Below are 13,180 nucleotides of genomic sequence, written 5' to 3' on the forward strand. Positions count from 1 at the left end.
AATGCATCCTCGTAGTTTTCTACAGCCTCTTCAGACCACATCTTGACCGTTTTTAAAACTCTCTTTGTAGTTTTAAGAGTAGGTTTGTAATTTGGTATAAGTCAGACAAATACTTCGTCAGATTCTCCAAGTGGGAACAAACTTTTACATTTGTAAGCCTGTTTACGTAGCATTTGTGGAGCGTTCTGCCCTGCCTTGTGGGGAGGGAGACATACTGGCAATAGTTTGGCAGCGTGTTGTCAATATTTAGGTTGTTGAAATCTCCAGTTACGATACAAACAGAGTCCGGGTGTTTTGATTGTACATTGTGAAGCACATCAAAAATTATTTCCGACGCAGTCGCTGTGTCAGCCGTCGGTGATATGTACACAACAACAACACACACCTGGGTGAATTCTCTAAGCAAGTAGTAAGGCCTAAGTGTGACATACATAAGTTCAATGTTAATGTCACAAATTTTATTCCTGATGTTCACATTATTGGCGTTGTAGTATTCCTTGTTTATATAGATTGCGAGTCCTACTCCTTTTGACTTCCCACTATTAATTGTTCTGTCTGCTCTATAAACGTAAAATTTATCGAGATAAACAGAAGAGTCGGCTCATTGAGCCAGGTTTCAGTGAAACTCCAGATAAACTATAAAAAGAACTATTGTAAAATAGAATCAAAAATCATTTTCGGGTATAACCAATCAATGAATTAGCTTACAGTGTTATTGTTTAACATAAAGAAAAAAAAGTTTATTTTTTAGGGGGAGATTTTATTTTCCTGGGTAGGGGGGTGACACCCCGGGCTTCCCTCTCCGGGTGACACCTATTCTAGTGACGCCACTGATGGGATATCATTTTCATTTTTTTAATGATCTATTTACATAGTGACAATTTACATAAAAGAAACGTGATCAAGTGATTACCAGTTTCTTTCTTTACCAGGGATCGAATCCTAGTGCTTCCTCAAAAGTTATAGGCCTTCAATTTTTTTTTAAATTTAAAGTTGTTGTGACAGGACGGACATGATGACGACAGATAAACACATAGGATGTAATTTTCTTTTACCATAAGATATCTCTATTCAAGATAAGATAAATTAATTTATAATTGAAGTACCTAAAATATAGTATTTCTCTCCTAGTTTTGATGTATATAGATAGTTCAACTGGGATGGGATAATAAAATTTGTCTTAAATGAACGACCCTTTCATTTTTACCTGTGTATATATGTATACAAGCTATGCCAAGCATTATTCAGCTTTTTCGGGGAAACCACTTTAAAAAAAAAGTCTTGATTGCAACGCAGTGGTCAGCTCAGTGTCAGTCTATTGGAAGTGATGCAAGCGTTTCTCAATTCCACGAAGTAATCAAGGTAAGAAAAGAATAATGGGTAACCAGGGTGCTGTTCGATCTATTTTATAATATATACTTTCTTATCTTATTATTTTATAATAATAGATAAGTCTTGACAAATTTGAATGTGAAAATGTTTGTAGCGTTGACTTCAAAGTGTTTGTTAACTATTTAAAAATGTGAATTTATTTATCAACAGAGTTTCTAGAAAAAAAAATATTTCCTAAGAAAACTAATTATTGTTTGGAATAAATTTAGAAAACACATTTTAACAAGAAAAACAATGTGGAAATTAACAAAAATCTACATAGATTATGCTAGTTATTTTATACATATTTTTACTCAGGAAACAAATGTAATTGATTTATTTAAAATGTCCCCATAATATATTTTTTGTAGATATTTTTTTTAGAAACCTAAAAAATTAAACTTTTTTTTCTGTAGTTCTTTTCTATTTTTGTTAACCTAAAAAATCCAAAGTGACATACTGCTCTATTACATAATATCGGGAATACCCAAATGTGTATTTTTAACGGCCTACGTATTGGGAAAGGCAGCTATTATGTTTGTGTTAGCGGCCCAGGTAAGGGGAAAAGCCGCTATTAGGTTTGTGCAAAATGTCCGTCTGTCCGTCTGTCCCACTCAGATCTCGAAATCAAAAAGAGATATGAAAAATATTATTTCAACATGCGAAAAGTTTAGGTGCAACGGCTACTTTTGGTTTTCTAAAAGCAAACCGTTTAATTTATAAAATTAATTATGCAAACTCTTGTTTTCATAAAAATACATGTAGTAGTGTAACGCCGCGACATGATATTGTGCTAAACTAATTTCTAACTTTTTTTTAAAAATCAGATTTTATTTATTTTTTGTTAAGTACCCCCCCCCCAATCAGAATTAAAGAAGATTTATATGTTTAAAAATGTCAAAAAAAATGTTTACAACAAATATAATTATTAGTTAAAGATATTTTTTCTGGTCAATTAGCTGCTAAAATTAAAAGAAAACGTTTATGTTTGTTTATAAAGGCTAAGAACACACTTTGTATTTAAATATCACGCACATTTTTAAAAATGGACTTTTTATTCAGCGACTTTCGTGTAGTAGCGTAACATGATGTAGTGCTAAACTCATGGGCGTAGCCAGAGGGGGGGGGGTTTCTTGGAATTCACCCCCCCCCCTCGAAATGAATTAATTGACTGATTTTCGCTTTCATTTTGTTTATTTAAAGTGAGATTTTAATACTAAATCATCACTTACCACAGCACAGCCGAGGGGGGTTTGAGTTAAAAACCCTCAACCAGGGGGTTTTGAGATTTGAAAAACCCCTATCAGGGGGTTTTAAGATACAAATCCCTCTACCAGAGGGCTTTGAGTTTAAAACCCCCTATAGGGGGTTTTGAATTTTAAACCCCCTACCAGAGGTTTTTACAGTTAAATTCCCCAAAAAAGGGCAGCAAAGATTACGACTACTAAGAAAACTGTCCTCGTTTAATGTTAGCGAAAAGGCCTTGGCTATGTTTTATCACGCTCACATCTGCAATATTTTCAGTTTCAATATCACTGCCTGGTATGGCAATCTGAGCATTAAAAATAAAAATAAACTTAATAGAATCCTAAATGCTGCTGGCAAAATCATTGGCAAAAAACAAACCCCATTTGGGCAGTTGTTTGAGACAAACATCTATAAAAAAGCTAACAAGATCCTCGAAATAAAGAATCACCCTTTGTGTCAGGATTTAGTGATTTTACCATCACAAAAGAGATACAAGACACCGATAGCAAAGACAAACAGACACAAATACTCTTTTGTTCCCCTGGCAATCAAATCATTAAATAAGAACAATCTGGTATAAACTTTGTCACATGTAAATTATGAGTGCGTCTTGTGTGAATGTACACTTTGGTTTCTTATAGTTATAATGTTTTTTGTTTGGTGTAATGCACAAATTGTAAGACAAATTTCCTTACGGATAATAAAGATTATTATTATTATTATTATAAAACAAACAAAAAAATGCAAACAACAATCCCCAAATTCCAACAGCACAGTTAAGGAAGATTTTGATTTTAAAACCCCCTCCAAAATGTACGATAATCCCCCTCTTCAATATAAAAAAAGCAAATTACACACTCAAAATTCTATGAGCGTAGCCAAAAAGGTTTTGAGTTTAACCCCCCCCCCCTCCAGTTGAGGTTTGAAGCTAAAAAGTACCTCTTCAATATAAAAAAAAAGCAAATTACTCACTATAAAATCTATGAGCTTAGCCAAAGGGGTTTTGAGTTTAAATCCCCCTCCTCCAGAAGGCTTTTTCTTTAAAGTTTAAAACCCCTCCTGATGGTTTTGAGTTTAAATTCCCCTACAGAGCGTTTAGAGTTGAAAACCTCTCTCTTCAATATTATTTTAAAGCAAACTACAGTCACCAAATTCTATGATCGTAGCTAAATGGGGTTTTGAATTAAAATGAAAAAAAAAAAACTCCAGAGATTTTTTAGTTTATAACCCCTCAACAGATGATTTGACGAAAAAAATTTCCTTTTCGATACAAAATCTAAAGCGAAATACAGTCATGTAATTCCAAGAGCGTAGTCAAGAAAGGTTACAAATTTCTACCAGTGGCTTGGGCTCCATTAATAAAGTGTGAATAGTCTTCTACCGAAATAGAAAAACATTGAATGTGGCTCAACAAAGATGGCTAAGACAGATTTTAGGAGTCAGTCATAGAGAACGGGTCTAAATCAAAGAAATCATATGCCGAACTGGGAATCGAATCCTTAGTAAGGTTGTGACAGAGCGTCGCATGAGGTTTTGCGCCGAACAACGCGAGAGGGTCTAAGTCAGTAAGAATAGCACATTAGGTTTGTGAAATAAAACTTTTTAATAGCAAGATAATGCACTGTAGATACCTCAGAATATGCATTTTGTTGGCTTTCAATACCAGAAATAGTGCTCGGCGGCGGGGCTCCGCCCCGCGCTGGGGGAGAGCTGCGAACTCCCCCAGACCCCCTTGCTAGCAAGGGCGGGGAGTCTACAATAAACGTCTTCCGAAAGGGTCAGAATGTAATAAATATTAATTATATATAAAAAAAAATCTTGGCTACGCCCATGGCTAAACTAATTCCTTAAAACCAGATTTTATTTATTTTTTGTTTAGTGCCCCCATCAGAATAAAAGAAGCTTATTTTTGTGCGTTTTGTCTGTTGATCGGTCTGTCCGTCACGGTTATATTTAAAAAAAAACAACACTAAAGGCTATTGAAAATCTGATTAAACTTTTAATGTTCCTTTAGAAATATTGCAATAGTTTTAAGTATCTTTAATAGATTGTTCCGGATGTTTGTGAAAAACAAATCAATGCCAACGAATGTTTGTTTGCTCTTATAATTATTTAATTCTATTTCCATGCTTAAACGTTGCAAATAAAAACACATGATCTTTATTATATTGTTCCGTTTTTTTTTATGTAAATAGCATATAAATGCTAAATGAAAATCTCTGTACTGACTTATATTTCATTAACTATAAAGTTGTTCCGGATATTGTTTTAGAAAAAATAAATTATGTTAAATGATTGTTTGAAATCGCATAATTGACTAATATTACACTTATATTCTTTGGCAGTACGTCACTATAGTTTATTTATCGATATTAATTGTTTCGTATTTTTAACTTAAGGTTATATGGGACACTTGAAACCTTTTTTTTTTTATTTATTAATCACATTTCTCCAAAGTTTATATGTATACTCCCTATGAATAGCCATTAAAAAAATGTGGTTAAAATTTTTTTTCTAATTATGGTTGTCATCCAAACAAAAATATACAATGTGTAGACCAATTATTCCAGAACATTTACTATAAATTAGTTTTAAAATATAGTAAAACCTTTTTTTAGAAATTTTTTTCTAACCTTGCTAAAGAAAATCATATTTTTTTTCTAATATTTTATTGCAATAAAGATAAAATATTAATTGAAACTTAGAAAATGTTTTATAGAAGTTGTTGTACATGGTATAAATAATAAGCTGAACAAGTTTGATTGATTTCTTTGCAGAATTAGTGAAGGAGTAGTATAAAAAGTGAATACAAATAGTATTTTGAGAAAATCGAAAAAAAAACGAAACAAAATTGGAAAAGAGACAGCTGTATGTACCTTACGAAAATAAAATATAAAAATAAGTAATTATTTGCCAATCATGAAAATGATATTTTTATGTCCAGAAATGGTTGGGCTATTTAAATTATGTTAAAACTGAAAATCGAAATTTTTTACCTTTTTACCTAAATTTAGTGTCCCACATATCCTTAAAACAAATTAGTGTCAAATGACTATTGACAATAGTTTGTTCAGGATTTTAAAATAAGAAAGTAATTTACTAGAAACGATTACTGAAAATCTTTTTTTAGACTTATTTTACAGTTAATTTTCTGGCCGAAACATAACAAAAGTTGTTTAATCGGTAAAGACTGTTCCAAAATTTGTTTTGAAAAATAAATCGACCTACATTACTTTTATTTTCTTACAAAACGTCGCCAAAAATGTTCCGAATTTTATATAAAAAATGTACTAACGCCAAATAACTGTTGAAACTCCCTGTTCTAATAAAAAAAAAATAATCTTCTCATTTACGGAAATTAGGTGTTCCGGAATTTTTATTAAAAAAAATATTTTAACTCTATTTATGCAACATTGCACTTCTCTATTACACTTCATTTAATTTGCTAGCTAAAACGTTAGAAAATCTAATTATCGATAATGTTATATTCCGATTTTTAAGGAAAACAATTTCCTAACACCAATGTATGGTTTGATGATCTCTCCACAAGGCTATGGTACATCTAATATTTATACAAGACCATCCCGAAAATTTAATTAAAGGTAATTAATTAATCTATAATTCTTATTTTCTCTTACTAAAAATAGATAAACATCCGGAACAGTTTTTTTATAGAAACTTAAACTATTGCAAAGTTTCGGAAGGGAAATTAGATTTTAATCAGATTTTCAATATCTTTTGGTTTTGTTTTGTTTTTTCGATATTAACATGACGGACAGACAGACTGACAGACAAAACAAAACAAAAATGCGTCATTAATTATTATTTAATATATATATATATATATATATATATATATATATATATAGTGACGTTATGAATTTTTTTCCTTTCACTTAATGTGTATTTAATTATTTAAATGAAATTCTAAAGAAACTCATTCGGTGCACCAATGTCTATTAACTTTCGACAAGATGCTCGTATAGATGACATTTTTAGTCTAACTAGGCCGTGTTACGTAGTGGATTTTTTTCCTTTGACGTAATATGTAGATAATTATTTAAATGAAACGCTACAAAAATTCACTTGGTGCACCAATGTCTATGAACCCTCGACAAGCTGCTTGTATACATGGCATTTTTTAGTTTAACTAGGCCGTAATACGTTGTGGATTTTTTTCCTTTGACATATTATGGAGTTAATTCTTTAAATGAAATGCTAAAAGAACTTACTCGGTGCACCTATGCGTATGAGCTCTCGACAAGCTGCTTGTATAGAAGACATTTTTTGTCTAACTAGGCCGTGTGACGTATTGAATTTTTTTTCCTTTGACGTCATATGGAATAAATTCTTCCAATGAAATGCTAAAACAACTCGGTTATTAGACCTCGTAATCTGACTCGTAATTTATAAGACATAATAGCTAGATTTATATTTAATCTAGATTTTTTACACTAGATCTAGATTTTTTTAACCACTAGATCTAGATTTTTTACATTAGATCTATATTTTTTTTTAAACAAAGCTAGATTTTAAAAAATAAATGTAGATTTATATTCAAAAAAAAAATTTTTGTAGATCCTAGATTTAGAATTTCTTGTTCTAGTTTAGAATGTTTGTTGTTTTACATGTTTCGAATGTTTCTTCAGAGTTGAAGTCCAAACCTCCTGCTAAACGACGGGGGATGGAAGCGGGCAGGGTTTGAACCTGAGACCATCGATAAATCCAAACCACAGTCCAGCGCGCAAACAACACGACCAGGCAGCCATGTTTTAGGCTTAAAGTGTAGATTTCTATTTCCAAATATGTAGATCAATATTGAAATGTTATAAAACAATAAAACTATTTTTAAATTTAATATTGCATTCAGTCTATTAATAGATTATCTAGTTGTTTTTTTTACTACAATCTTATGTAACTTGCATCTATATTGACACAAATTTATATTTTAGATCTAGATGATATAGATATTGAGAGTGCTAAATCAGAAGTTTAATATAGGTGGATCTACATCCTTTACTAGTTCCATTTAAATGAAAATGCTCAATACCAAAAGATTATCTAAAATCGCCCTTCTGACGTATTGTACATATCCGGTAGTTGTCATGCCGTAATGTGTAATATATTTCTTTTTGAACAATAGGCTATTAAGGGTAGGGGAAACACTTAGAGACCAAATTTTTTGTTTGTGCTTCAAATCTAATGATATTATACAGGAATGTTATATAGGAGTACCCTATCAAAAATCTAGAAAAAAAAGTTTGAAAATGTTGTTGCTATGGCAACGGCGGCCATTTTGTTTTGTAAACATACTCTTATATAAAAGCTATCTACTTGTGCATTTCTTATTATTTTCTTTTGAAATTTTGCAGGAATGTAGGCAAATATAATTGCTATTGAAGTATTAGATTACATTTTCTAATTTTTGAATATTTTTTTTTATAATTTTATAATGTATCTTATAGAATAAAAAAAATTGTCCAGCCTTATAGTAAAGTTAATAACAATGAACTATTATGTTTTCATAATTAATGTTTTGCATTGATGATCCATAAACACTAAATATAAACACTACTAAGAGCTTGAGAGCTTTATTTTATCTTCATTATTTTCAAGCCTTACAAAGTATTTTTCTGATGTTTTCAAAGTTACCCAAAGTACTGCTAAATAAAAAAGACCAAGAACTTATTTCGAAAGCTGAGCTTAGCTGAGCCGAAAGACAACCTTTTCGACACAATGAATTTGTACTTTGCTTCAATTATTTAAACTTTTATTTCCTTTTGTTTTGCAATCTTTCTAAAGACTGCAAAGAAGGTTTGAATCTGTAAGTGTAACCAGTTTGTTATTAGGTTAACAGCAATGCCTGGTCGTACGGTTAGCGCGCAGGACTGATTATCTCGACAGTTCCTTTTTCATACACTGCTTGATACCATCCTCTGTCGTCCAGAGGGAGATTCGGAAAGGGAAGTAAATTATCTTTAACTTTGAAGGAGTATCCGAAACATGTAAAACATTTGGCAGAAAATAAACGACAAAAAAAGCTTTTGACAATCATAACAAGATCACGTCTTGAATATTCCTTGCGAACAGGCGGATCAGACAGGGATCCGACTCCGACAGGGATCCGACTCCGACAGAGGCAGCCTCTCTCTGTAATCTTGTTTTTTTTATTATCAAAACACGAGAAGTCATTTGTTTTAGCGGTCCTATAAGGGGGAAAGCTGCTATTAGCTTTGTGCAAAATGTCTGTCTGTCCGTCTGTGACACTCATATCTCAAAACCTAGAAGAGAAATGAAAAGTTTTTTTTTACCATGCGTTGTGGCTTGCAAAGTTTAGGTGCAAAGACTACTTTTTGTTTTCCAAAAGCAAACGAAGCAAAGAAAAGTTTAGTTTATTAAATCAATTATGCAAGCGATTTTATCGCAAGGACATCGCTGTTTGTAGTGCGATCTTTCCTCCACTGTATTTTCTTGATGGAGCGCAAGCATCTATGGCGCTCAAGTAGTCTTGGTTACTTTCTGAAAATACTAATAAATAATTGCACAATTATGCTTCACCCGCCTGCCTCATGGGTAACATGGTTAGTACAATCAACTAACAAGGGTCCATTTCACGGGTTCTATACCCAGTTTCAGTAAACATTTTTTGTAAAGAACTGATTTTATTTTATTTAAATAATGGACATTTTATCTTAAAAAATATTTTGTTTTTGTTTCTCTAGTTACACATCTGCTGTTAATGGGGTAAGAATACGAAGATTCCAAATTATACTTCCACGAGTCAATATGGCAGGTATTTGTTCAAACTTTGAAACTGTAAATATAGTTTTAAGATATTTTTTTAAGACATTTTAAGACATTTTGTTATATTGACATTGAAATGATCACAACCTTTTCTACGATTCTTCTGTTCCGCTTGCATGTTCATGGACTAAAAATTCTTAGTGGGTTGTTTGACGTGGTTCTCCAAACGGCTGTTACAATTTTCTTAGTCATTATAAAGTTGATATCTTTTGGAAAGAAATTACTAGCTATTTGGCCACACTGAAAAAAACTAAAGTATATATGTAAAAATTTTCAAATAAAATAAAATATAATTTGCATTTGTTTAGTATACAAAATGAGTCTAAATCTTCGGGTATTTCTTCGTGTAAAATTAATTAAAGAATTTAATAAATTAATAGACTTTCAGGAAATTTTTGAAACTGTCTTGGAGTCTAGGACTATAGGCTAATCTTTAGAATTTTTAAAACTCTACTATGACGCTAAATAACACAGTGAAGCTACAAAAGTATCTTAGTGTTACGAGCAGATTGGACTCTTTTAACCATACACCAACACAGAACTACCAAACGTAGATTATGAGAACTTTAAATTCTGTTTAACGAATAGTTATAACATTGTTATTCATCTCCTCGTTGACTGTACCCCATTCTTTCTGTCCTTTTCTTTCAACATTCATTCGCACCTTTCCACATTCACACTACGTGCGTGTGGTATTGAGCTAGTCTAAATGCTCTGAGCCATTTAACTTTACGAATTGTAATTCTAGGCTATGGTGTTTATGCTGATGACGATGAAGAAACAGAAGCAAATGAATACACAGATTTGCCTTCAAGTAATGGTAAGTCAAAAGACTAGAATATAGAAAGTGTATGTTGCTTTAGTTTTACTTTTGTTTTTGCTTGTACTAATACTTTAAGTACAGGCTTGGTTTTAAAGTTATCCTAATAAAAAATTTGTTGAAATTTATAAATGTGAAAAATAGTTCAAACAATCTGAATGGGACATTTGGCTGAAATAATAATTAGTTCTGTAGAATCAAGAACGATAAGTGGATACGTAGATAACTAAATACATAGATAAGTCATGGTCGTTGGCGGGGGAGTTGTTAAAAAAATCAACAATGATCTTGTTTCTTATCAGTAGATAGCCTTCTATAATAAAGCGAATCAATAAGAATAATGAAAAAAATTGATATACTGTAATCGAATTCTAGGATGGTTAGAAAAGGGGGTGGTAAAGTTATCACACTTGCCTAGTGCAAGGAGGTTTGAGGTTCCACCCTAACAAACCAAAATAAAAAAGCAGCTGGCCTAACATTACAAACATAACCTTGTAAAATTAAAAAAATAAAAAACAAAGAGAACAACAGATAAATAATTCCATGAGCAAACCTAATGGAGGTTTTAAGGTTACATGCCCCTTCCACCGAAGTATATATGTATATATACATACGTAAATCTACTATAGATTACTCCTAGATTCTAGATCTAGTATTAGATATAAAGGTTCATATAATGATAGTATCAATAAATAATCACATGAGTGAATTCCCGGAGGCTACATTGGTAACTACGCATATATAAAATACGTTTACGCATCTGACTGTGTCAAAATCACATCTTCGATTCTTCGATACCCAGTTTGAACCAAATATTGTTTTAAAATTATTTTATTATTTTTAAGTTGTGTGATTCTTTTTTAACAAAAAATGTATGTTTAGTTTTTTTTCTTGTTTTCTTTAGAGGCCACGCAATATATAATCGATCAAGAATTGGACACTGTTATTATTTAAACTTTAATAATATTAAATTTATAATATAATAATATTATATATTAAATTATAATATATTATTACATATGGCTTGAAAACAAATGCTATTGGACCACCTGCTACAGCACCACCCTCCATCCTCATAGACGATAACAAGCTGGATACATTAAATTAATTCTTCTATCTGGGATCCACAATTCAAGATGACCTGTCTCTAGAAGAGAGGATTAAAAAAAAACGCACAGGGAAGGCTGCCTCGACCTTCGCTAGAATCAGTTTGGGAGAACCAGAAGCTAACTACGGTGACCAAAATGGAAGTCTGCAAGGCATGCGTTATGCGTACACCACTGAATGGCAGTGAATCATGGACCACCTACGCAAAGCAAAAGAGAAAATTAAACTCATTCCATTTGAGATGTCTCAGTAGGATCTTGAAAGTCACATGAAATAGTGTGCAATACTGAGATCCTTGCGCGATCAGGTATTCCCAGCATCTTTACAGCCCTCAGACAACGCCGTTTTCTTCTACCACCGAAGCAAAAGCCACCCTAGCCTGCGCTATCTGTGGACGGGAGTGTCTCTCCAAAATATGGCTCCACAGCCCATGAGGAAGTGTGCTCTAAGATGATCCATAGTCGTTCTACGACTGAAGGAGGCCAATACATATATAGAATACATTGTTACTATTTATAATATTATCAATTGAACATTCTGTTGTGTTAAACATGTATTCAATTTACTAGTTTGTTTATAGTAGGGGTGCATCGGATAGTACTTTTTGATATCCGGCCGGGGCCGGATATGACCGGATAGTAAAATTTGATATTCGTCCGGGGCCGGAGCCGGATACCTAAGTGTCTTGTGTTGCTGAACATTTTACGAAACTTTAAATCACATACCTATATTGGTTGGTTTTATTTTTTTACCTTTTTATACCTTATTGTTACTGTCACAAATTATTAAGAATATGTTATCATATGAAGACACTTAAGTGCAGGAGTAATATTCAAGTTAACACGTTAGAAAAATTATTTAACCGTAATATTTATTGACAGTGTAATATCCTTTGTTAGCACGTTGTGTTTTTTTCATTCTGGCTTTAAAATGGTCAATGTCTATCAATAAATTGGGTGTCAAGGACCAAAGAAATAAAATAAAGAGTAGGGGGTGTTTAGCTCTCCATTTAAAGAAAGCCCTGATCGTGTCTTCTACAAAATAATTAGTTACTGGCTTACTGGGCTATATAATCTCGCGGTTTGTGTTCTGTGTAGCTAAAGGTCACTCGTTTAGGTGCGTGTGATCTTTAGTTCAGCTTACTAATAGAGATTTATATATTCAAGTAACTCGGCACACTTGAAAATTTGTGGCCTCTAGCCCAACCAAGTGATTAAGATTTTTCTCCAAATAAGCAAACTCTTTGTCCGGATACCCGTGTAGATGTTTGGCTTGAAGTCCATTCCACCCTTCCCCCCCCCCCCCAAATTAAGATTAACTACTAAGTAAACAAACCTAGTTCACTAGTGTGACATCTAGAGTGTGCTTACGTCCATCGTATCTGACTTGGGGTCACCTGTCAATCAATGAACTCAATGTGATGAACTAAACAAATAAAAGGGGGGGGGGGGAGTTGTTCATCTGGAAATATACCTAGTTACCTTAGAGGTGTGGCTCTTGTAGTCCAGCCTCCCTAATAAAGATTAACTACTAAATAAACAAACCTACTTCCCTCGTGTGACCTCTAGAGAGTGCTTACGTCCATCGTATCTGACTTAGGGTCACCTGCCAATCAATGAACTCAATGTGATGGACTAAACAAATAAAAGGGGGGGGGGGAGTTGTTCATCTGGAAATATACCTAGTTACCTTAGAGGTGTGGCTCTTGTAGTCCAGCCCTCGTAATAAAGATTAACTACTAAGTAAACAAACTCAGTTCCCTCGAAAGGTGTGATCTCTAGAGAGTGTCAATACGCTGACGTTAAACCTACGTCCATCGTATTGAACTTG

General features: G+C 32.8%; 1 protein-coding gene across 5 annotated transcripts in view; it reads left to right on the top strand.

Moving 5' to 3' along the window:
- The first annotated feature begins 1,255 nt into the window (after positions 1 to 1,255).
- LOC106065314 (uncharacterized) overlaps positions 1,256 to 13,180 on the top strand; it is a 52,814-nt gene continuing 40,889 nt past the window's right edge. For 3 of the 5 annotated variants that reach the window (XR_008773675.1, XM_056004159.1, XM_056004160.1), the window contains exon 1: positions 10,172 to 10,243. Coding sequence is in view for 4 of the 5 variants with exons in the window: in XM_056004159.1 (XP_055860134.1) it covers positions 10,175 to 10,243 (69 nt within the window). In the remaining variant the exon portion in view is untranslated. Of the gene's footprint in view, positions 1,363 to 6,120; positions 6,222 to 9,341; positions 9,413 to 10,171; positions 10,244 to 13,180 lie in introns of those variants that run through there. The other 2 variants (XM_056004161.1, XM_056004162.1) reach the window with 2 other exon arrangements.

The sequence above is a fragment of the Biomphalaria glabrata genome, chromosome 11 (assembly GCF_947242115.1).
Source record: "Biomphalaria glabrata chromosome 11, xgBioGlab47.1, whole genome shotgun sequence".
Classification (NCBI taxonomy): Eukaryota; Metazoa; Mollusca; class Gastropoda; family Planorbidae; genus Biomphalaria; species Biomphalaria glabrata.